The 26,167-nt window shown below is 42.2% G+C and overlaps 1 protein-coding gene across 1 annotated transcript in view; it reads left to right on the top strand.

Moving 5' to 3' along the window:
- ELP3 (elongator acetyltransferase complex subunit 3) overlaps nucleotides 1–26,167 on the top strand; it is a 150,462-nt gene that overhangs the window by 48,334 nt on the left and 75,961 nt on the right. Inside the window, exons 8-9 of the mRNA XM_070734881.1 lie at nucleotides 8,611–8,772; nucleotides 18,545–18,671. Of these exons, the coding sequence (XP_070590982.1) occupies nucleotides 8,611–8,772; nucleotides 18,545–18,671 (289 nt within the window). The remainder of the gene's footprint in view (nucleotides 1–8,610; nucleotides 8,773–18,544; nucleotides 18,672–26,167) is intronic.

Genomic DNA, 26,167 nt, shown 5'->3' with positions numbered 1-26,167 from the left:
AAAAATGTAGTGGCACAGACAGGTATGGGTTCTTCTGAAACAGCATATGTTACTTTTCCATTCTGTAGATGCTTTGTATACCTGTCTCCTTCTAAGCCCTTCTCTACCCTGAAGCCAAGTCAGCTACTGTACACTATACCCTTATTTTTCAGCTTTGTCATCTTGCTTGGAGATTTCAGGGAACCAGTATGATCTCTTCTGTGTCCTTCCTTTTCTAACTTGTCTAATATGACCAGGTTTGGCATGTTTATTGTTTTATGATTTGTTTTGCTCCACAGCGTCCAGACTCGCTCCTTGTGAGAAGGACGGGCATATAGCTACAATAAATAAAATAGAAATAACAGGCCATGTTTAAAAACATCTGCCTGACAATTCCAGAAAGGGCCAAGAATATTCCTCTTCAATAATAATAATAATAATAATAATAATAATAATAATAATAATAATTTATTAGATTTGTATGCCGCCCCTCTCCAAAGACTCGGGGTGGCTCACAACAACGATAAAAACAATATTATAATGGCACAAATCTAATATTAAAAAAACTAAAAACCCTATCATAATTAAAAACCAAACCGCACATACATACCAAACATAAATTATAATAAGCCTGGGGGAAAGGTGTCTCAAATCCCCCATGCCTGGTGGTATAGGTGGGTCTTAAGTAGTTTACGGAAGATAAGGAGGGTGCGGCAGTTCTAATCTCCGGGGGGAGTTGATTCCAGAGGGCTGGGGCTGCCACAGAGAAGGCTCTTCCCCTGGGGCCCGCCAGACGACATTGCTTAGTCGACGGGACCCGGAGAAGGCCAACTCTATGGGACCTTATCAGTCGCTGGGATTCATGAGGTAGCAGGCGGTTCCGGAGGTACTCTGGTCCAATGCCATGTAGGGCTTTAAAGGTCATGACCAACACTTTGAATTGTGACCGGAAACTGATCGGCAGCCAATGCAGGCCACGGAGTGTTGTAGATCCATATCACTGAATGTCCTTTTGTAAGTTATTGTTATTATTCAGTTACCTGTTTGGCCAAAGAGTTATTCAGTATTGATTGGATGCATCTTAATTGCTACTTATTTAGAATAGGTTAATTGAGCACTAGGCAGCTTGATAAAGATATAGGTGGTTGGCAGCTTCTCGCATCGAATTCCCAGTGCTGGAAGGAACATCGGTCATTCTTGGACTTGGTCATTCTTAGTTTGAAAGAACCTAAATGGCTTGATTTATTCCATGGTGATGTCCCATACAGTGGCTGATTCCTAAAACATATCACTTGCATTTTCATATCCTGATCATTGCTAGGAACATGAATTGACTTAGAAACATAGAAGATTGACAGCAGAAAAAGATCTCATGGTCCATCTTGTCTGCCCTTAAACTATTTCCTGTATTTTATCTTAGGATGGATATGTGTTTATCCCAGGCATGTTTAAATTCAGTTACTGTGGATTTACCAACCACGTCTGCTCAAAGTTTGTTCCAAGCATCTACTACTCTTTCAATCAAGTAATATTTTCTCACCTTGCTTCTGATCTTTCCTCCAACTAACCTCAGAGTGTGCCCCCTTGTTCTTGTGTTCACTTTCCTATTAAAAACACTTCCCTCCTGAACCTTATTTAACCCTTTAATATATTTAAATGTTTCAATCATGTCCCCCCTTTCCCTTCTGTCCTCCAGACTATACAGATTGAGTTCATTAAGTCTTTCCTGATAAATGTTATGCTTAAGACCTTCCACCATTTTTGTAGCCCGTCTTTGTTCAATTTTGTCAATATCTTTTTGTAGGTGAGGTCTCCAGAACTGAACATAGTACATTCCAAATGTGGTCTCACCAGTGCTCTATAGAGCGAGATCACAATCTCCCTCTTCCTGCTTGTTATACCTCTAGCTATGCAGCCAAGCATTCTACTTGCTTTCCCTACCGCCTGACCGCACTGTTCACTCATTTTCTGGCTTCTGACTTCTGGGCTGTCTTACCTTGTTTGCCCCAGTGGTCTATGAATACACTTTATAGCAGTGTTTCCCAACCTTGGCAACTTGAAGATATTTGGACTTCAACTCCCAGAATTCCCCAGCCAGCAAATGCTGGCTGGGGAATTCTGGGAGTTGAAGTCCAGATATCTCCAAGTTGCCAAAGTTGGGAAACACTGCTTTATAAAATGGGTAATTTGTGGATTGTGCAACTCTGCTTTGTCTATATATATATTTAAGTTCCATTCTGGTGATCTGCCTCCAATGCGAATCCTCCAATAAGCTTGAACATTTTTTTCAAAGTAGCTATTACTTTTCTTAATAGGATATAGTGGTTCTCAATCTATATGTTTCTACATATGTTGCATTTGTACCAGGTGAATATGATGCCAAGTTATGTCACAATAATTTATTTATTTATTTATTATTTAGATTTGTATGCCGCCCCTCTCCGAAGACTCGGGGCGGCTCACAACAAGATAGAACAAATCATAAATAATCCAGATAACTTTAAAAATTAATTTCTATAAATTAACTTCTAGATTTAACTCGCTGCATGGTATGGCTACGACAAATAACAATAGCTGCTGCAATGCAGAGTTTTAGCAGTGAGCATATGATCCCCTGACTGTAGGTAGGAAATGTAGTTAATAACTGAAGTTTCTATCTCATTATAGTTAATTCTGTCCTTCCTCTTTAAAATACTTTTGCTACAACTTCAAAGTAGAATGATTACTTTATAATCAAGATGTATTGCCTTTGATTTTATTTGCCAGGTTGTGTTTTGCAACAGTGCACTATGTATTAGTCATCAGCGGAAAATTTGTGTTCCACCATTCATTCATTCATTGAAAATAGGCTTCTGAAAACTACTTTTTCCCTGCAGCGTGGGATGTGGCTGAAAGTAAAAGCTTCACAGTAGTTATAGGAAGTTGGCAGACTAGAAGCAAGGAGGGTTAGGTTGGGATTTTTTTAGAGTTCTCTGGAGAGTAGGATTACAGTCTCTCCAACAAGAGCTAGATTTTGCTTCAAGTGGATTCCAAAATTCAGCAATGGGAAAGGCTGATGAACAGTGCCCCATTTTTCCTCCTAGGGTAGATTGATTAAGAGATTAAAATCCAATGAAAGTAATAAAATGCAGTGCAAAATTATTTATCCATTGGAATTTATTGATCATGAGTCCTTGGAGAGGGGCAGCATAAAAGTCAGATAGATAGATAGATAGATAGATGGATGGATGGATGGATGGATGGATGGATGGATGGATGGATGGATGGATGGATGGATAGATAGATAGATAGATAGATAGATAGATAGATAGATAGATAGATAGATAGATAGATGTGCCACTACATCTTTTTTGGTTCTTAGATAGACTTTCTTCAGGAGCATCTATCGCTAATCTAGTTCTTTATGTTCCCCCAGCTAAGTACCTATTCCTACTGTAAGTCAAGTCTAATCACTTTGATCTTGCTGCAGATCATCATGTTCTATTTCCTTCCACTTTTTTTTCAACATTATGGACTCTTTAAGAGAACTGGGTCTTACAGATGCACTCGTCCACAGTTCGGCGGAGTCTCTTGCGGAGGCCTGGAACAAGGCTGCAGCAGAGGCTCTTGACCGGATTGCGCCTTTGCGACCTCTCCATGGCGCCAGACCCCATAGAGCTCCATGGTTCAACAAGGAACTCCGGGAGTTGAAACGCCAAAAGAGACGTCTAGAGAAGCGATGGAAGAAGAGTAGGTCTGAATCTGATCGAACACTTGTAAGAGCTTTTATTAAGACTTACAAAGTGGCGCTCAAGGCGGCAAGATGCGCGTATCATGCCGCCTTGATTGCATCAGTGGAATCCTGCCCGGCTGCTCTGTTTAGGGTGACCCGCTCCCTTCTTAACCAGGGGGGAGTCCTTACAGAGTAGTGCCGAGGATTTTAACACGTTTTTCGCTGATAAAATCGCTCAGATCGGGGCTGACCTCGACTCCAATTGGAAAACAGAGTCGACTGACAACAAGTCAGTCGAGGTGACTGGGGCCCGTACTTGTCCACCTGTCTGGGAGGAGTTTGATCTGGTGACACCTGATGAAGTGGACAAGGCCATTGGAGCTGTGAGTTCCGCCACCTGTTTACTGTATCCGTGTCCCTCCTGGCTGGTCTCGGCCAGCAGGGAGGTGACACGGAGCTGGGTCCAGGAGATTGTCAACGCTTCCTTGGGGAGGGGATCCTTTCCAACACCCTATAAAGAGGCGCTCATGCGCCCCCTCCTCAAGAAGCCTTCCCTGGACCCAGCCGTACTTAATAACTATCGTCCAGTCTCCAACCTTCCCTTTATGGGGAAGGTTGTTGAGAAGGCGGTGGCAATCCAGCTCCAATGGTCCTTGGAAGAAGCCGATTATCTAGGTCCCCAGCAGTCGGGTTTCAGGCCCGGTTACAGCACGGAAACTGCTTTAGTTGCGTTGATGGATGATCTCTGGGGGGCCCGGGACAGGGGTTTATCCTCTGTCTTGGTGCTTCTTGACCTCTCAGCGGCTTTCGATACCATCGACCATGGTATCCTTCTGCACCAGCTGGAGGGGTTGGGGGTGGGACGCACTGTTCTCCAGTGGTTCTCCTCCTACCTCTCCGGTCGGTCGCAGTCAGTGTTAGTGGGGGGCCAGAGGTCGACCCCGAGGTCTCTCCCTTTTGGGGTGCCTCAGGGGTCGGTCCTCTCCCCCCTGCTATTTAATATCTACATGAAACTGCTGGGTGAGATCATCCAAGGACATGGGGTGAGGTATCATCAGTACGCTGATGATACCCAGTTTTACATCTCCACCCCATGTCCAGTCAACGAAGCAGTGGAAGTGATGTGCCGGTGTCTGGAGGCTGTTGGGGCCTGGATGGGTGTCAACAGACTCAAACTCAACCCTGATAAGACGAAGTGGCTGTGGGTTCTGCCTCCCAAGGACAATCCCATCTGTCCGTCCATCACCTTGGGGGGGGGATTATTGACCCCCTCGGAGAGGGTCCGCAACTTGGGCGTCCTCCTCAATCCACAGCTCACATTAGAGAACCATCTTTCAGCTGTGGCGAGGGGGGCGTTTGCCTAGGTTCGCCTGGTGCACCAGTTGCGGCCCTATCTGTACCGGGACTCACTGCTCACAGTCACTCATGCCCTCATCACCTCCAGGTTCGACTACTGTAATGCTCTCTACATGGGGCTACCTTTGAAAAGTGTTCGGAAACTCCAGATCGTGCAGAATGCAGCTGCGAGAGCAGTCATGGGCTTCCCTAGGTATGCCCATGTTTCGCCAACACTCCGCAGTCTGCATTGGCTGCCGATCAATTTCCGGTCACAATTCAAAGTGTTGGTTATGACCTTTAAAGCCCTTCATGGCATTGGACCAGAATATCTCCGAGACCGCCTTCTGCCGCACGAATCCCAGCGACCGATTAGGTCCCACAGAGTGGGCCTTCTCCGGGTCCCATCAACTAAACAATGTCGGTTGGCGGGCCCCAGGGGAAGAGCCTTCTCTGTGGCGGCCCTACCCTCTGGAACCAACTCCCCCTGGAGATTAGAACTGCTCCTACTCTCCTTGCCTTTCGCAAGCTCCTTAAAACCCACCTTTGTCGTCAGGCATGGGGGAACTGAGACATGGTATGTTTGTATGTATGTTTGCTTAGTAAATGGGTTTTTTAAAAAAATATTTTAAACTATAATTTAGATTCGTCATGAATTGTTTTATTTTGTTGTGAGCCGCCCCGAGTCTGCGGAGAGGGGCGGCATACAAATCTAAATAATAAATAAATAAATAAATAAAATAAATTAACAAGAGTTGGAAGGGATCTTGTAGGTCATTTAGTCCAACCTCCACCCAAGCAGATCCTACACCATTTCTGACTGATGGCAGTCCAGTCTCTTCTTGAAAGCTTCCAGTGATGAAGCTCCCACTACTTCCAAAGGCAAGCTGTTCCATCGGTTGATTGTTCCCACTGTCAGAAAATTCTTCCTTATTTCTAGAATTCTTGAATCTCTCCTTGATCAGTTTCCAATCCATTATTCCTTGTCTGGCATTCAGGTGCTTTGGAAAATAGCTTGACCCCTCCTCTTTGTGGCCGCCCCTCAAATATTGAAAACTGCTATCATGTCTCCCCTTGTCCTTCTCTTCACTAGACCAGCCATGCCCAGTTCCTACCAAGGTTCATCGTATTCACATACTGTGCCAAAATATAATAGAGCCAGATCATTTTCAACTCAAGTGAAAACACTGATTTTATAAAGTGGTTCAAGTGAGTTTTTGTTTGTTTTCTTTGCTGCTATATTCTCCAAAAATAAAGTTCAGAAGTGTCAGTGCTCTTTCTATACCTCTATTCTTTTTCTTCAAACTCAAACTTTCACACTTTCGTCAAAGGGAAACGCATCACGGTTGTAGGTATCTTTGTTAGTATAGACATAGCATCTGAATATCTGTTCCAAGCCTTTTGTTGGTACCTTGCCACATAATAGCCTATGGCCCAATTCTCAAACCAGCTGAAATAGTAGCCAAAACCCCCACATGTTTAATAAAGCAATACTGCTCCTGAAAGCTAGTGTAAAATAATAATAATTTTAACTAAAATAAAATGATGTCTATACATATACACTAATGTTGTTTGATTTTTCTCATTGAGGTATTTCAGATCAGCATTTCCCGAAAATGCAGTGTGAAAATAATAATAATAATAATAATAATAATAATAATAATAATAATTTATTAGATTTGTATGCCTTCCCTCTCCGAAGACTCGGGGCAGCTCACAGCAATAATAAAAACAATGTTATAGCGAAACAAATCTAATATTAAAAAAGAAAGCATATAAAACCCTATCATATTTAAAAACCAAACAACACATACATACCAAACATAAAATATAAAAGCCTGGGGGAAGGTTTCTCAATTCCCCCATGCCTGGCGATAAAGGTGGGTCTTGAGTAGTTTGCGAAAAACAAGGAGGGTGGCAGTTCTAATCTCCAGGGGGAGTTGATTCCAGAGGGCCGGGGCCGCCACAGAGAAGGCTCTTCCCCTGGGGCCTGCCAAATGACATTGTTTAGTCGAGGGGACCCAGAGAAGGCCAACTCTGTGGGACCTTATCAGTTGCTGGGATTCGTGCGATAGCAAGCGGTTCCGGAGGTACTCTGGTCCAATGCCATGTAGGGCTTTAAAGGTCATAACCAACACATTGAATTGTGACCGGAAACTGATCGGCAGCCAATGCAGGCCACGGAGTGTTGTAGAAATATATCCGTCCTAAGATAAAATACAGGAAATAGTATAAGGGCAGACTAGATGGACCATGAGGTCTTTTTCTGCCGCCAGTCTTCTATGCGTCTATGTTTCTATGAAAACATTTAACTACCAAGACTCACAATTTTTCATTTGGGGATAGCCAGTTCTTGTGCTAGCCTTGAATGTGGTGGCTCATCTGTATATATCTGCAAATCAATCCCATTAACTACTAAGACATTATGCACATGCATGCGGTTCTTTGAAGCACAGTGGACATGCACCAATCCTAGGTGAGCTTCAGGAATATTTTCAAAACAATTCACAAGTTGATTTGTCTATCATAAAATTGTGGGGGAAACCGTGCATTTGAGAATACCAGAAACCTACTGATATTGTTCGTTGGTTCTTTTCATAGAGTAGGGGTATCAAAGTGGTAGCCCACATACTGGATATGACACACGTAGGCCACGGCCACCCCAGCATTGCGAAGGATAAAAACGTTGCAATACGTCACGTGACATTGCAATGTGATGCCGCTTGTTTGACACCTGTATCATAGGGGGGGTGGTATTCCTTTGTTTCTTAATAGTAAGAGTAGAATTAAGACTTTTTAAAAATGAGTTCACGTTGAAACATGTCCTTCTCCAAAGCTATTATTACACGAGGCAGCATAGAAACATAGAAACATAGAAGATTGATGGCAGAAACAGACCTCATGGTCCATCTAGTCTGCCCTTATACTATTTTCTGTATTTTATCTTAGGATGGATATATGTTTATGCCAGGCATGTTTAAATTCAATTACTGTGGATTTACCAACCACGTCTGCTGGAAGTTTGTTCCAAGCATGTACTACTCTTTTAGTAAGATAATATTTTCTCAGTGTTGCTTCTGATCTTTCCCCCAACTAACCTCAGATCGTGCCCCCTTGTTCTTGTGTTCACTTTCCACTTCCCTCCTGAACCTTATTTAACCCTTTAACATATTTAAATGTTTCGATCATATCCCCCTTTTCCCTTCTGTCCTCCAGACTATATAGATTGAGTTCATTAAGTCTTTCCGGATAAGTTTTATGCTTAAGACCTTCCAAAGCATAGTTTTTCAGTGCAGTAGATAATCACAAATGACATCAGTTCCAGACTATCTTTTAGCAAAAGATCCTAGTTTACAGACTATTTCAGTGTCAGACTGCAAAGATTTAGGGACAGGTCTGAATGCACCATTGTCATAGCTGTCATAAAATGATTTGCTAAGATATTCTCCAAAGCCAGTGATCGTAATGAACTGTGCCAGCTTAGATAGATGTAACCTGTGGACCATAACTTGAACAATCTTGACTAAACTTACCCCATCTCGTTTGCCGCTCTCTTTCACCTCACTTATTACTTCCTTCTACAGATACTCTGAGCGAAGCCTTACAAAGTGCATTGGGATTACTATAGAGACCAGGCCAGATTATTGCCTAAAACGACATTTGAGTGACATGTTGTCCTATGGATGCACAAGGCTGGAAATTGGAGTGCAAAGCATTTATGAAGATGTGGCCAGAGATACTAACAGGTAAGACCTATGGGGGGAAAGGCAAAAAAGAATAAAAAAATAACAGAGTTGTAAGGGACATTGAAGGTCTTCTAGTCCAACCCCCTGCTCAAGCAGGAAACCCTATACGATTTCATACAAAAAAAGAGTTAGAAGCTTTTAGAGCAGACCTTGGCAAGGGGCAGCCCACGGGCAGCATTCAGGCTGCCCACTATTTGTGACCGGCCCACCTGCTATCTGTGGCCGGCGCAGGCAAAAATCCCCGTACGGTGGAGCTGCCGCCGTTTCTCGCCGTCCAACAGCTGATCTGTGCCCTGCCATGTGCTGGGGAGGGGGAGGAAGCTAAGCACTTCACCGTGAGCTTTAAAGAGAAAGGCAGAGGGAGGGCGAGGCAAGAGTTCCGGTTTGAGCAGCGCCGCAGGAGTATGCGTATGTGTGTGTATCCTGTGGGAGAAAAGGGGCGGTTGCTCCCGTTGCTCAGTGATGGCGCTGCTCAAACCAGGCAAACTCTTGCCTCGGCCTCCCTCAGCCTTTCTTTTTAAAGCTCGCTCTTAGCCTCCCCTCCCAGAGGCATATGGCCCCTCCCCGAAGAAAACGGCTGTTTGCCTGCCACTACAGCTGCATCCCCCCACCCGAAATTAAGGTGAGAGAAATGAGAGCAAAAATGGAGGAGAAACAAATGAGAGAGAGAAGTGGGGGAGAGAGGGAGAAATACACAGAAATGAGAGAGACCTGGTGGGAAAGAATGAGAGAGAGGGAAAAGAGAGAGAGAGAGAAAGAAAACGGAAAGAGAGGGAGGGAAAGAGAAGTGGAAAAGAAGGAGGGAGGGAAGGAAGGAAGGAAGGAAGGAAGAAGAATTGGAGGGAACAAGGAAGAAAGGGAGGGAAGGAAGCAAGAAGAATGAAATGAATGGAGAGACAGAGGAAGGAAGGACTTTTGGGGGGGGGGGGGTGTAATTTCTTTTTCTCTCAACATACCTTCAAACAATACAGTGTGTCATCTAATTTTCCATAAATAAAATGCGGTATTTTGTTAGTAACTAATATCAATCATCAAAAGAGTTGCAAAAGGGTTTTTTTTTCTAATTTTGTCATCCAGTTACATTTTCTTTTAATTAAATTCCCTCCTTAATGTTCCTTCAAAAAGTACAACACCAATTATATTTCTAACTTATTAACCATTATGCTAAAGTGCTTAAATGAGGTTCTGCCAGAATCTTCCATGAAAAGATGGCTATATTTTCAGTGTTTCCTGCCTGGAATTTTACGTTATGTAGGCAGGATAGGCAATGTGGACACATTGCTTAGAAATGCCTACCATATTCTTTTGACCACCAGTTTTTTTTAAAAAAATTGTTATCCTTTTTTTAAATGAGTGGCAAGCCGGTGCAGGAGTTGGTGATAAATTAGCGGCTTGCCATACTGTCTATAGAAGCCCTGATGTTTATGGGAACTTGGGAGGGGTGATTTTCATGAGGGAACAGATGTATCCACAAGGGCTTCTTTCAAGTGCTTCAAGGACATCCTATGCCCATCCACCTGGGCAGAAGTGGAGGAAGGACTTGCCATGCTGGCACAATTTGAGTGGGCAACATGACGATTTTGTGGGTGGGGGACAAGGGATGTGAACTTCCAACTTACCTACCAGTGAAGGTGCCAGGATGGCTCCAGAAATAAATTGGAACTTTGAGGAGTACTTTGACACAGACTCTGATTTAGTTTGGATGTTACCTGGAACCTTGACAGTTAGAAATAAGTGGGAAGTCAGTGTACTGCACCACAAAAAAACCCTTTACCTTTACTTCTAAGAAAGTATTTGAGACTCATATATCTGACAGTCGGTAAAAAATGGCGATTGCTTGGAGCTCTGTGTTGAGTGTGGAGTGTGCCTACCCCATTAATTGAGGTGGCAGGTTTTATCTTGGAGAACTAAAGAGAATGATGGGGAAGCGAGGGGCAAACAAGTGACTTGCCACTCACAGCCGTCCTGTTTGAGTATCAACTGATAGTAGTCTTTGAAATATAGAGGTAATTCTCAACTTACAATTGAGAATTGAGCCCAGCATTTCTGTTGTTAACTGAGATAGTTATCAGAAGATAGCTAAAGGTGATCACATGACCCTGGGACACTGTAATGGTCATAAATATGAACTAGCCAGATGAATACCTGGTAGGCAGTTCCCCCCCCACCCCATTTTCCTCCCCAAAAACTAAGGTGCATCTTATATTCTGAAAAATACAGTAGTTTACAAGTCATTTGTGCCATTTGGCAGCACTAGGCCAGAGATTATGTGCTCTGTTATAGCAATTATTTTCTTTCCATATGAACTGAAGTCCTGGTACTTCGAATGTCCAAGAAGTTTCCTTGGCAGTGGTACAGGTGTAATTGACAGCCCTGGTATTCCTGGAGGTCTCCCATCTAAACACCCACCAAGCTCAGCCCTGCTTACCCTTTCTGACTCTAGAGACATTCACCTAAGTGCTTAAATAATGAGACATGACCCAGTTTGCTAGATGTTAACAAAATTAGACGTTCTGAGAGGAGAATGCAAGTCTACATCAGTCCATAGCCTTAATCCAATATGCAATATGCTAACTTTCCCTGTCTCCTTTCTATATTTGTGGAAATTGTTTCAAATGTACAACCAAGTACAACTGCTCCACTGGACTTGGATGGCCAATAAATTTGAATAAACAATAGCAGTAAACAAAGTATTTGCTGATTTTTAACCAAGTTCATGCAAAAGAATCATTCTGATTTGACCATTTGGGGATGAACCAGATTTAAGGGGTCCATATGAAGAATTGACTCTATTTAAAATGTTTACATCAAAGTTTACCTTTGAGATGAGTCACTTTCCTGGACTTGATAGTCTTATGAATATTAGGGCCTGGGATTCAAAGTTGAAAGAAGTTTGGGTTTATACCACACTATGATGGCAGAAAGTCTTAGTCATCGTACATAATTCTAAATTAAACTTATCTTGCTGCATGTTCACCCAAAACTAAAGCTTCCGGAACTAAAGCTCTCACGAGAATTTTTATAGGCAAATTATTTTAGTGACCCACAAAAGATTGGCTTTCCATGTGTCAGATGCTCACTTTGGGTGCCGGAAAGACTTGGAAATTGTATGAAGAAATCAAAAGCAGTTTCTCTACACTCTGTATCCATGGCAGTGTGCTTGATCAAATGTTGCCCTGCTTTTTGGAATTCCCTTTGGGCGGAGGTTTATTTAATGTAGCCCTTCTTTGACTTTAGGAAAAAAATTGAAACACCTACATATTCATCTTTCATGGGAGGAGGAGGGTGTGTTGTAATGGGAAGGTAGGGTTATGGATGTATGATATTTGTATTTTTTATCTTTCTTGATCATTTTGTTTTCATAAGTACCTAGGGTTTTCTGGGACTATTATTTAATATACTGACATTGTTATCCTTCCAGAGCCTTTGGAAATAGGCAGTGTGCAAGCAAAATAAATTATAAAAATGCACCAGCTTGCATATATTTAAACACATGATAGCACAAATATGAGGGTTTTGTTGTCGAAATGTGATTTTTATTGCAGATACTTTCAAGAAATCTCAGTAATTATTTATAGCTATGTCTTTTATTTTTCATTTATATAAATATATGTATACTAATATATAATGACAAATATCTGTATATGCATCTACCCTAGATTGTACTTGCAGAAACCAAATTCAATGTTGAATATTCAACAAAAAGTAGTGGTTGCCATTTGCTACATTCTAGTTACCATTATCTGTTATTTCACACTTTTGTCATCTCATTTTGCATTCATATCTGCAAGCATTTAAGAGTATCTATAACAATGTAGTATGTGAATTAGCCTTGAAGAAGCCCATTCAGATGTTCTTAACTGATCCTAACTTTTCACTTTAAAATGTTTCACTTTTCACTTCCTTCCTTGCAATATGGAATCATAAGCATTTCTTATGTAGGTTAGTTTTCTCTTAAAAGATAATAGGCTCAAAGAAAACTGTAGTAAAAATTCAGTGATGTGGAATTGTTTTCTGATTGAGTAAAATCGATCGACTGACTGACTGACTCTCTGACTCTGACAGGCTTTCAAAATTCTGTTATACCCAAGCAATAAAATACATTTTCAGAGGTTTCTGTAGTGCATTAGTTCCTGATCTGAGCTGACTTGACTTAGTAGAAGAACTGTGGAACTTCCAGAAGATTAAAAAAATGTAAGAATGTAAATGTATCTTTGTTAGGGAGGGCTAATCTTGAAAAGTACTTCACCAATTGCGTTGAAATTTTGACACAGCGTTCCAAACGAATATAGCCCTTATGGTATACAGTGATCCCTCGAGTTTCGCGATCTCGATCTTCGCGAAACGCTATATCGCGATTTTTCCACCCGATGACGTCACTCCCTTCCTTTCTCATCTTTCTTTCTCTCTCTCTTTCTCTATCTTGCTTCTTCCTCTCTCACACTCTCTTCCTCCCTCTCTCATCTCTTTCTTTCCTTCTCTCTCTTTCTCTATCTCTCCCCCTCTTGCTCTCGAGTGGCGGGCGGCACCCAGGGAAGGTTCCTTCGGCCGCCCAGCAGCTGATCTGCTCGGCAGCGCAGTAGCAGCGAGGAGCCAAAGATGGGGTTTCCCCTTTGCGTGGGCAACGGGGAAACCCCATCTTCGGCTCCTTGCTGCTACTGCGCTGCCGAGCAGATCAGCTGCTGGGCGGCCGAAGGAACCTTCCCTGGGTCTTCAACTCCCAGAATTCCCCGCCGCCCACGCAAAGGGGAAACCCCGATCGTGCACCGAGCGGCGGGCAGGCGAGCGGCGGGCGGGCAGCGGACAAGCGGCGGCCGGACAAGCGGCGGACAAGCGGCGGGCGGAAAAGCGGTGGGCAGGCGGGCAGGCAGGCGGCTCCTCAGCTGCTGGGCAGCGGAAGGAACCTTCCCTGGGTCTTCCCAGGTGCGGAAGTAAAAACACCATCTGCGCATGCGCGGCCATGGAAAAGGGCGCGCATGCGCAGATGGTGTTTTTACTTCCGCACCACTACATTGCGAAAAATCGAGTATCGAGAGGGGTCTTGGAACGTAACCCTCGCAATACTCGAGGGATCACTGTACTATATTATATAGATACAACATATCTGACAGGTGAAAATAGTCAAAAACCTAGGATTTCCTGGTGAAAACCATAGACACATTTTGATTGGCTGGTGAAAAAAACAGGCATTTGCTTTGCATGGAGACTGGTGACAAACATAGCAGGCACATTTTGTTTGGCTGCTGATTAACTGCCTCAGGAAAGTCTCCACAGAAAATAAAGGAACCCGGTTTGGCTGCAAGGTAGGCTGGGTGGAACCAAGAACCCTGCAAGGTAGACCGGTTTTATCGTATTTTGGCTGGTGGGTCAGGCCAGTCTCTTAAAGCGGAACAGGGAGGGAGACAGAGAGAGATGTACAAATGTCAACCTGCTGTGTAATGTTAATCTCTTCAAACTCTGTTATTCTGAATTAATTGAGCAGGGGGTTGTACTAGAAGACCTCCAAGATCCCTTCAAAGTCTGTTTGTGTTTTTAAATGCCACAGAAAAATCACCTCAGAACATAAAGGGAACCATAGATTATAACCATAGATGCAAACTGAACACTGCCACCTACTGGCTGAATAATTCTGTAGATGTTGCAATCTATATAAATACAAATGTAAATGTTTGTTTGCTCATGGTCTAAAATCTCTGATTGCTCACTGATTGTTTTGAAAATTGCTCTTAAAGTAGATTTGGATACTAAACCGTGGGGTTTTTCTCCTAAGTATTGTATGCTTGGGTGGAACGAAGAACCCTGCGAGGTAGGCCAGTCTTATTGTATTTTGGCAGATGGGTTGGGCCAGTCTCTTAAACCACGGGGTGACAGGGAGGGGGAGAGGTGTACAAATGTCACCCTGCTCTATTATTATTATTATTATTATTATTATTATTATTATTATTATTAATTGGATTTGTATGCCGCCCTTCTCCGCAGACTCGGGGCGGCTAACAACAATGATAAAAACAGCATGTAACAATCCAATTAATAAAACAACTAAAAACCCTTATTATAAAAAACCAAACATACACACAAACATACCATGCATAACTTGTAATGGCCTAGGGGGAAGGAATATCTTAACTCCCCCATGCCTGGCGATAAAGGTGGGTCTTGAGTAATTTGCGAAAGACAAGGAGGGTGGGGGCCATTCTAATCTCTGGGGGGAGTTGATTCCAGAGGGCCGGGGCCACCACAGAGAAGGCTCTTCCCCTGGGGCCCGCCAAACGACATTGTTTGGTCGACGGGACCCGGATTAGGCCAACTCTGTGGGACCTTATCGGCCGCTGGGATTCGTGCGGTAGAAGGTAGTTCGAGATGTATTCTGGCCCAATGCCATGTAGGGCTTTAAAGGTCATTACCAACACTTTGAATTGTGACCGGAAACCGATCGGCACCCTTCAAACTCTATGACATAATTGAGCAGGGGGTTGGACTAGAATGCCTCCAAGATCCCTTCAAACTCTGTTATTCAAAAATGTAAATGTGCACTTTCTTTTCCACTTAACCAGACCGAGCCACAGCAACACGTGGCCGGGTACAGCTCGTTAGGAATAAAAGCGATGAAATTATTTGCGATGAAACTGAACTGAAAAAAATGCTCAGAGGAATATAATTTAGAGATCTGTATGGAAGTGATAACAATACATCAGAGAGCAGTTGAAATGAATGCCAAGAAACATTAGTTTTGCTTCCAAAAAGTAATGAAAGAGAAGCATTAACACTGTCAAAATATTGAAATGTTTCAATATTGTAAGAGTGCCGTTGTTATTCCTACGTTTAAAAAAACGGCAGGGGGGGGGCAGAAAATTACAATTGAATGCAGAAATATTCTGAAAAGGGAGGGGGGATAGATTGTCAAGCATATCTGGAAAAATGTGGCAGAAAATTGATTGAAATAATATAGGAAATGACAATTTTGTGAAGTGCAAAAGAGTTGTAAGCCATGTAGGGAATGTGCAGGCCAGATTTTTCCTCAATCCTGTTTTAGGCATGAAAGTAATTTTGGGCCAATATCTCTCTCACCCTCTCAGCCCAACTCACCTCACAGGTGATTGTTGTGGAGAAAATAGAAGGAGGAAAGAGTATTTGTTTGTTTGTTTGTTTGTTTATTTGAGTTGAAAGGGAACTTACAGGTCACCAAGTCCAACCCCCTGCTTAAACAAGAAATCCTACAGCACCCCAGCCAAATGACAGTCCAATCTCCTCTTTAAAATGTCCAAAGTTGGGGAGTTCACAACCTCCGCTGGCAGGCTGTTCCACTGGTTGATCATTCTGACTGTCAAGAAGTTCTTCCTTATTTCTAGGTTGAATCTCTCCTTGGTCAGCTTCCAACCATGGTTCCTCATCTGGCCCTCTGGTGCCCTGAAAAACAGCGTGACTCCCTCCTCTCTGTGGCAACCCCTCAAGTACCTGTAGACTGCTATCATGTCCCCCCTGGTCCTTCTTTTCTCTAGGCTATTCATGCCCAGTTCCAGCAATCTCTCTTCATAATTCTTGGTGTCTAGTCCCCTAATCATTTTGGTTGCTCTTTTCTGCACCTTCTCCAGAGTTTTAATGTCTCTTTTGAAGTGTGGTGACCAGAACTGAATGCAGTACTCCAGATGTGGTCTGACCAGGGTGTTATAGAGTGGTATTAATACCTCTCTGGTCTTGGAGTGTATCCCCCTGTTGATACAGCTTAGGATTGTGTTGGCCTTTTTAGCCACTGCTGCACATTGCTGGCTCATATTTAGTTGATTATCCACCAAGTCTCCGAGATCCCTTTCACAGTCACTACTGCTAAGTAGGGTTCCTCCCAGACTGTATGCAGTATTCCAGATGTAGTCTGACCAGGGCAGTTATAGATGCATGCATGTGAAGGGCCATGAATAGAAGAGAGTCGCTATGTAGGTATTACAAGAGATAAGAGAGTTCACCTGTGGTTGGGTGTGGTTCAACTAATTAGAGCTGCTGTTAAATGGGCAGTGTGCTGGCCTCTCCATGTGGAAGATTATCTGTTCGTAATAGTAGATGTGGCTTGACTCTCCGGATTCTCCAAGGACTATGTGTTTTGATATCAGGCCTCTGAACGTAAATCATAGTTAAACATGTGAGTTTGGACAACCTCTGAAGGAGAGTAGTTGTGCCGACTTCACAGCTACTTGTTAATTGCTTTGAGTTTGGTTTTTTTGTTATTTCACTGCATTCAAGTCTGGTTGCTTTGAAAGTGAGCCCTTTGAATACAAAAAGGGGGGTTTGCTTCTATTTTTCTATGGATAAAGGAAGTATTCTTGACTTTTCACGTGTGTGTGTCTGTTTTGGCTACCTTTGCATTTAATTAGAGGCTCGTGCAGAGAGCTGGCAGAACACACCCCATTCTCATATATTATAGTCAGGAAAAAAGGTGGTGTTGGTGGAAGAGATAGTTATTCCCCCCACGCCTGGTGACATAGATAGGTCTTCAACATCTTGCGGAAGGCAGGAAGGGTAGGGGCAATTCGAATCTTCGGGGGGGAGTTGATTCCAGAGGCTCTTCCCCTGGGTCGCGCCTAATGGTATTTTTTAGTCGATGGGACCCAGAGAAGGCCAACTCTGTGGGACCTGATTGGCCACTTGGATTCGTGCAGCAGAAGGTGGTCCCGGAGGTATTCTGGTCCGATGCCTTGTAGGGCTTTATTGGTCATTACCAACACTTTGAATTGTGACCGGAAACTGATCGGCAACCAGTGCAGACCGCGGAATGTTGGCAAAAACGTGGGCAGATCTTGGAAGCCCCATGATAGCTCTCCTGGCCGCATTCTGCACGATCTGAAGTTTTCGAACACTTTTCAAAGGAAGCCCCATGTAGAGAGTATTGCAGTAGTCAAACCTCGAGGTGATGAGGGCATGAGTGACTGTGAGCAGTGACTCCCGGTCCAGATAGGGCCGCAACTGGTGCACCAGGCGGACCTGGGCAAACGCCCTCCTCGCCTCAGCTGAAAGATGGTGCTCTAATGTGGATCGAGGAGGACACCCAAGTTGTGGACTCTCTCTAAGGGGGTCAATAATTCCCCCCCAGGGTAATGGACGGACAGATGGAATTGTCCTTGGGAGGCAAGACCCACAGCCACTCCGTCTTGTCAGGGTTGAGTTTGAGCCTGTTAGTACTTTGCTTATGATAGAAATAAGAGATAGAGATATATAATTTTTGAAATTTAATTGTAACAATATTATTAACAATGTACAGTGTTCCCTCGATTTTTGCGGGGGATGCGTTCCGAGACTGCCCGCGAAAGTCGAATTTCCGCAAAGTAGAGATGCGGAAGTAAATACACTATTTTTGGCTATGAACAGTATTCCAAGCCTTCCAGTAACACTCGGGTTCTTAAGTAGAAAATGGTTCTTAAGAAGAGGCAAAAAAAACCTTGAACACCCAGTTCTTATCTAGAAAAGTTCTTAAGTAAAGGCGTTCTTAGGTAGAAGTACCACTGTACTTCTTTTTGGACAATGGGACATAGAAAACCAACATGGCCAATATGTTTAGAATTATTTTGTCTAGAACAAGTTTCCAGGCCTTTCTTTGTTCCATGCTTATTGATTTTGTGGTTATACTGATCCTTTAATGTTGTTATTTATAGATTCTATTAGTTTTTATAATATTTAGAAGGTAAAGCATTTTGTATCCGGATATTCTAAAATGTTTACTCAAGAGGTTTTCATCATGGGGAACATAATTTATATAAGTTTCTCAACAATTTCCTTACTCCAGGGGCCATACAGTAAAGGCTGTGTGTGAATCGTTCCACTTAGCCAAAGATGCTGGATTCAAGGTGGTAGCGCATATGATGCCGGATCTCCCCAACATGGGACTTGAGAGAGACATCAACCAATTTGTGGTAAGAATTTACTCTTTTTTAAATTTATCTCTGATCGCTCCCTTAGACTCATGAGACAATCAGGCTCATTTGCCTGGAGAAGGAGAAGAATAAAGCAGCCAATGAAAATTTGATCTTTCTTTTGAGTATCCTTTTATCACCAAACCTTTTCATCAGACGCTTGAATATTTGACACAAAAAAATCATCCTGACTGTATCTTAAAGTCAAATGTTTAGCAAAGCGGTGGTGATTACTTGGACAAAGAGTCATTACAAAGCTGTAGTTGAGTAAGCTATGCAGAAATCTGTTTAGCAAGATTATAACTGAATCAGAGTTCACTTTAGCAAAAGGGGGAGAAAAAGAGAGCATAGATTGGAGACAAAGTAGCATATGCATACCAGAGGTGTTTCTCATAATCTAGATATATAAAAGCCAAATACCTCTCACACATCATGAATTCTCCAGAATTGTAAAACCTACAAACTAGAAACTTGGCACGTATGTTTCCCTTGGCTTCTAGGTGCTCGCTAAAAAAGAATTTTTCAAAATGACCATCACATCATTAGTGTTGTGGTTGGCTCTGGCCCAGCTCCTGCCCCAAGGAATGTGGAGGTGGATGCAGGGGAAACATCAACATGTCATAGGCCTGTTTTATTGCCGACAGAGTCAGGTAGTGCAGTTTCCTCAGACGAAGAAGAAGGTGAGGGTGACTTGGAAGAGGGGAGCTTGGCACACAGCCCAGGAAGCCAATCTCCATTATCTTCGGTCGATTTGGATGAGGAAGTGTTAGACCCACGCAGGCGCAGAATTATGCATAGAAGAGACCAATTGAAGAAATATTACAGGAGATAAGAGAGGCCACCTGTGTTTGGGTGAGGCTCCAGCAATTAGAGCTGCTGATATAAATAGCAGCGTGCTGGCTTGGCCATTGTAGAAGATTATCTGATCGTTGTTCATCAGGACTGTCCCTTGCTGTTTCCGGACTTTGTTTGTTGATTTTTCACGACTTTGAAACCAAAGCAGAGCAAAGTGTGTGTATCTCACTTCGTGGAAGAAGGAGGGCTGTGATGTTTCTTCACAGCTGCTAGCTAAGTACTTAAGGACTGATTAAGGGGATTGTAAAGCCTACAAGGTTGTTTTGGGACGAGTGCTCTTTGCAATTTATTTATTTATTTTATTTATTTTTTGGATTTGTATGCCGCCCCTCTCCGCAATACAAAAAGGGTGCTTTGTTTCTTTGAATTTTGTGATAAAGCACATTGTTTTTGAACTTTCAAAAAGTAGAAGCAATTTTTCCCATAGGAATCAATGTAAAAGCAAATAATGTGTGCATACCCATTAGGAAAGAAATAAAAGCTCAGAATTTGGGTGGGAGGAAGAGGAGGAAGAAGAGGAGGACAGTCGCTGCCAAAGGAAGACAGTGAGGTGAAGGGAATCCAAAAAATTCAAAACTTTAAGGCTTAAAAAAAAAAGAGGGACTCTGAGGCGGCGAGGAGGAGCACACACCTCCCTCCGTTTGCTCTGGACTGCCAAAGCCTCCTTAAGCGCCACCAAAAAGCTCCTCTGGCAGCCCAGAAAAGCCTGAGATGGCCGGGATTGAAGGGGGAATGGCAGGAAACTGGCCAGGCCTTTGTGCCGCTCTCAAATTTCCTGGGAAATTTTTCCGGGCTCGGGTTCTTAAGTAGAAAATGGTTCTTAAGTAGAGGCAAAAAAATCTTGAACACCTGGTTCTTATCTAGAAAAGTTCTTAAGTAGAGGCATTCTTAAGTAGAGGTACCACTGTACAACATTCATTAGAGAATTTCAATAGGCAGTTATATTTTAATAGGTCACGCGTTGCCTTACCTGAAGTGTTTTATTTTATTTCATTTTAGTAGACCGATTGAGTATAGTGAAGAAAGAACCAGAGTAGGTTAGCTTTGGACACACATGTGTGATGACATCGTGTAAATTTTTACATAAATAAATACACATTCATTTCTGGCATTTGCATAATGTGGCTATCACATCAATGAAGATGCAAGCCACATATCTGTATCATTCAAGTAATTACTTCTTTATACAAGCAATATAGATCATAGTGGAGATTTGCTTTGCTTTGCTTCATGTGAAGTCTTTTCCATGAAGATCTGATAAAATGAGAATTCATTATATTAAAACAAAGACAAGTCTAAGAAAAGGGATAATTTATAGTTAAAATGTCAGTCCGAAGCCATCCGCAGTCTGCATTGGTTGCCGATCGGTTTCCGATCACAATTCAAAGTGTTGGTTATGACCTATAACGCCCTTCATGGCACCGGACCAGATTATCTCAGGGACCGCCTTCTGCTGTACGAATCCCAGCAACCAGTTAGGTCCCACAGAGTGGATCTTCTCGGGGGTCCCGCCAATTTATATGCCGCCCCGAGTTTGCGGAGAGGGGCGGCATATAAATCCAATAAATCTAATTAAAGAATGTCGCTTGGCAGGACCCAGGGGAAGAGCCTTCTCTGTGGCGGCCCTGGCCCTCTGGAACCAACTCCCCCCAGAGATTAGAATTGCCCCCACCCTCCTTGCCTTTCGTAAGCTGCTTAAAACCCACCTCTGCCGTCAGGCATGGGGGAATTGAGACCCTCTTCCCCCTAGGCCTTTACAATTCTATGCATGGTATGTATGTATGTATGTATGTTTGGTTTTTTATATTAATGGGTTTTTAATTGTTTCTAACATCAGACTACTATTGTACACTGCTTTATTGTTGCTGTTAGCCGCCCCGAGTCTCCGGAGAGGGGCGGCATACAAATCCAATAAATAAATAAATAAATAAATAAATAAATAAATAAATAAATATGAGAATGTAGAATGTATTAGTGCTTCGGAGTTTGGGAGGGGCTGCTGCATAAGGGTTGCAGACATAACAATTCCTTCTAGGTTCTCAAGGTCATCCTTTGTTCGGCACCTGCCCGGAAGTTGATAGTAGGACCAGACACATTGGCAAAACCAGACCGGGCCATGTGATGAACTTTTGGGTGTGGGAACAAGGGAATGAACTTCAAACTGGATGGAGAAACCCACAGTACTTCAGATTTGGGTTTCTCACAAATGTGCCAGCATGGCTCTGCTAATAAATTGGAACTTTGAGGAACGCTATGCCTTGGACTCTGATTTAGTTTCAGATGCTATTTGGAACCCTGACACAAAAGACCACAAAGCAGCAGACGGAGGAATCTCAAGTGTGCATTTTCCACTTGTAGAACTTATTTCAATGCTGTTTTGACAGCATGGGTGATTCATGGATGCCCCCCCCCTTCTATTTCCCCCCCAGGTCACCTCATTTTTCTTGCATTTGACAACACACGTGTGCCTTTTATTGCCTAATGTAGTCTTGAAATGCTGGCTGTGTTAAAAACCTCATTAATTTTGGTGAGCAGTTGATTTATGCCAGCTATTAATCTGATCATGATATAAACTCCCCTGCTGAATCTGAGGCACTTGAAGGGATATTCGTTCTGTTTCTCTAGTTTTCTCTAATTTCGGTCCTATTGATGTTAATTGTTTACAATAGAAGTTCTGGAACAGAGTTGGGAACTATGCGTTGCTTATGTGCACAGTTTATTATTACACTGTAAACAAAAAGTTGCTTTTGAAATTCTCTCTTCAGAATTTAGAAATCTCCGTTGATGTTGTAGCAACCCACGGTGCTTGCTAGCAATAGAAAGTCCCACATTAAAACCTCATGAAATTTAGATATATTTATCTAGCTTTATCAAATACCATAAAATAAGAAGAACCATAATTAATCAGTCTGATCCTTTCTAATCCAGCATTCTCTTTTTATAGTAGTAATTATGGAAGTCTCTAAGAAGAATATGAGTACAATATTCATATTCCAAAAATTGATAGCAAGAAATGGGTTGACCATGATATGAGGAAGGGACGATGAAGATACATTGCAAAAAAGAGTTGCCATTAGTAACTTTATCCTTCATGATTTTATTTAAACCTTTACAGTAATCTCCATTGCTAGATTTTTTGAAAGCAGATTCCATAGTTAACAGTGAAGTTGTGAAAAAGTTTTTTCTTTCTTTTGTTGGTTATCTTAACCATCAATTATTCCTATTCATTAAATAACCTAGATTTTCATACAGCTTGGATAACAATGTAACAAAACAGTGTAATGGTTCAAGTGCTAAACTAAGATAAGATAATAAGCCAAGATAAGATGACCCTAGGAAACCAAATAATGTCTTTAGGATTCTTATGAGGATAAACCTGGATAAGATAATCTACAATATATTGAGGTCCTGTAAGAAATGCAGGATAAACAAATAGTAAATATGCTGTTAAAAATTTGTAGTATTCTCCAGGAGAAAGAAGGAATTTCACTTCATCCTGTTTTTCCATATCATAATTAGTGATTGTTATCTCTATCATTTCCACTCCTATCCCCGTTTCTTAACTCATGGAGGTGTAGACTTTTCAGTAAGCCTATAACAGCAAGAGTAGAATAGAAAAGAAAAGAATATTATTGGCCGTGTGATTGGACACATAAAGGAATTTGTCTTGGTGCATATGCTCTCAGTATACATAAAAGAAAAGATTAAGTTCATCCAGAATCGTAAGGTACAACATTTAATGATAGTCCAGGTACATATAAGCCATTCAATCATCTTAGGAACCATATTAGGAAGAAATATTTTCATATTTCATACTACAGCGATACAACGATACTTCATAAGCCTTAAGATATAGGCCTCCAAAAATGTTTACATAAGCAAATAAAATGGGTGAGCAGAGAAAAGGTATTTTTGCCATTATTGCACATGCAAGAAAAATCTCTTAAAAGACTTATTAAACTGACAAATCATCCCCTTGAAAACCTGCCATTTTTGCAGAAGGAAAAAGTCTGCGGAGAGGGGCGGCATACAAATCTGATTAATAAATAAATAAATAAATAAATAAAAAACTGTACAAGAAGATATTTTTACCTTTCTAGTCTTAGATTATTAGAGGAAAGACACAAGGTGATTGGCACCAGTAATTTGAAAAACATTTCCAAGAGCTTTATTCCATAAATGCCTGAAATAATAACTTTAATTACTCAACCAAATTGCAGTCAGTTAAACTCTGAACAATTTAATAGTCTACTTTTTTTTTAATTGTTTCCAGCCCAATGGAATGTTGGAAAGAAATAATGCAAAGGGACCCAGCCCTGGGTCTGTCCCCCTGCCCCTCCATCCATCAGAATGACTCTCCTAATCAAACAAACAAAAGATTGGTTTGACAGGAAAAGCTAACACAACAAAAAGGAGTATGGTAGTTTGGAAGGGGGGGGGGAATCCTAATATAAACATAGTCTCTAGAGCAGTGTTTCCCAACCTTGGCAACTTGAAGATATTTGGACTTCAACTCCCAGAATTCCCCAGCCAGCCGCTGGCTGGGGAATTCTGGGAGTTGAAGTCCAAATATCTTCAAGTTGCCAAGGCTGGGAAACACTGCTCTAGAGAGTGGCTCAGAATGTCTCTTTCAGTCTTCTAATCCTTGTTCTTTCTTTCCTTTGATAAATAAACTGTCAAGGTTCCAGGTAACACCCAAACTAAATCAGAGTCGGAATCAAAGTATTCCTCAAAGTTCCAATTCATTTCCAGAGCCATTCCTGACACCTTGATCTGAGTTTCAATTCATTTCCAGAGCCATTCCTGACACCTTGATCTGAGTTTCCCACTCAGTTGAAAGTTCACATCCCTTGTCCCCCACCCCCAAACTTGTCACGTTGCCCACTCAGATTGTGCCAGCGTGGCAAGTCCTTCCTCCACTTCCGCCCAGGTGGGTGGGTATAGGATGTCCTTGAACCACTTTAAAGAATGCTTTGTGGCTGCATCTGTCCCTCCTGAAATCACCCCTCTCAAGTTCCCATAAACATCAGGCCTTCTATAGATTGTGTGGCAAGATGTTAATTTATCACCAACTGATGCACCAGTTTGACAGAAGCATTTGGGCAGCAAACCACTGAATGTTTTTAGACTCCATGTTTTCCCTTGATCGTAGAGATTATACATTCTTTTGATAGTGTCTAAGGCAGTGGTCACTAACTGGTGGTCCATGGATGAGAAAATTTTGTTGGAAAAATTATTTTTATTTTTTTATATTGCACTAAATACTATTTATTTATTTTTTTTAAAAAAAATTAGTGGTCCACCGGATTTTAAATTTTGAATTTAGTGGTCCCTGGGGTCTAAAAGATTGCTAATCCCTGGTCTAAGATATAAGCAATAATTCCTGTGACATGCTAAAGGAAGCCAAAGACGTAAAGCCTTAATAGATTTTCTTTTATTTGTGGATTGTGACTTAGAATGAGTGAGGTCCAAGAGTTATGGTTTATGCTAGGGGTCCCCAGCCATTGCGGCTTAGCAGCCCAGCGGGAGGCAGAGGAGAAGCAGTCTCTGCAAGCTGCAGGCCAGTGGGTACATGTGCATGCCACTCAGCCTACGCAAGCGGGAGGCCAGCACACATATTCATGCACACGCAGCTTGACTTGCGCAAGTTCGTAGGTAGAGGCGTTCGTAAGTAGAGGTACTACTGTATTGCCATACCCAATAAGCCTTAGCTATCATTTGGCTTCTGACTTGAGGTCTTGCCCTTGTTGAAAAAAATTATTAGAAGAATCTTTGGGCAGGTAAACATCAGCAAATGGACCTGTGACACCCTGAGTATAACATATAGAGGTATAACAAGTAGGAAGAGGGAGATTGTGATCCTGCTGTATAGAGCGCTGATAAGACCACATTTGGAATACTGTGTTCAGTTCTGGAGACCTCACCTACAAAAAGATATTGATAAAATTGAACGGGTCCAAAGACGGGCTACAAGAATGGTGGAAGGTCTTAAGCATAAAACTTGTCAGGAAAGACTTCATGAACTGAATCTGTATAGTCTGGAGGACAGAAGGGAAAGGGGGACATGATCAAAAAATTTAAATATGTTAAAGGGTTCAATAAGGTTCAGGAGGGAAGTATTTTCAATAGGAAAGTGAACACAAGAACCAAGGGGGCACAATCTGAGGTTAGTTGGGGGAAAGATCAGAAGCAACGTGAGAAAATATTATTTTACTGAAAGAGTAGTAGATGCTTGGAAGAAACTTCCAGCAGACGTGGTTGGTAAATCCACAGTAACTGAATTTAAACATGCCTGGTATAAACATATATCCATCCTAAGATAAAATACAGGAAATAGTATAAGGGCAGACTAGATGGAGCATGAGGTCTTTTTCTGACGTCACACAGTTGTGTGGCATGTTGCGCAGGTTCTGTTGCATCCACTCGCAACAGAATAGCCTGCGCAACTAGACTTATAATCCTAGGTTTGCACATCTTAGAACTACGTTGCCTTACACACAACTTAAGCATAGCCCATAAAATCTTCTGCTACAACGTCCTTCCTGTCCACGACTACTTCAGCTTCAACCACAACAACACACGAGCACACAACAGATACAAACTTAAAGTAAACCGCTCCAAACTCGACTGCAGGAAATTCA

Source organism: Erythrolamprus reginae, chromosome 1, assembly GCF_031021105.1.
Source record: "Erythrolamprus reginae isolate rEryReg1 chromosome 1, rEryReg1.hap1, whole genome shotgun sequence".
NCBI classification, from domain to species: Eukaryota; Metazoa; Chordata; class Lepidosauria; order Squamata; family Dipsadidae; genus Erythrolamprus; species Erythrolamprus reginae.
Note: the sequence above shows the minus strand (reverse complement) of the source record. Positions and strands in the feature narration are given on the sequence as shown.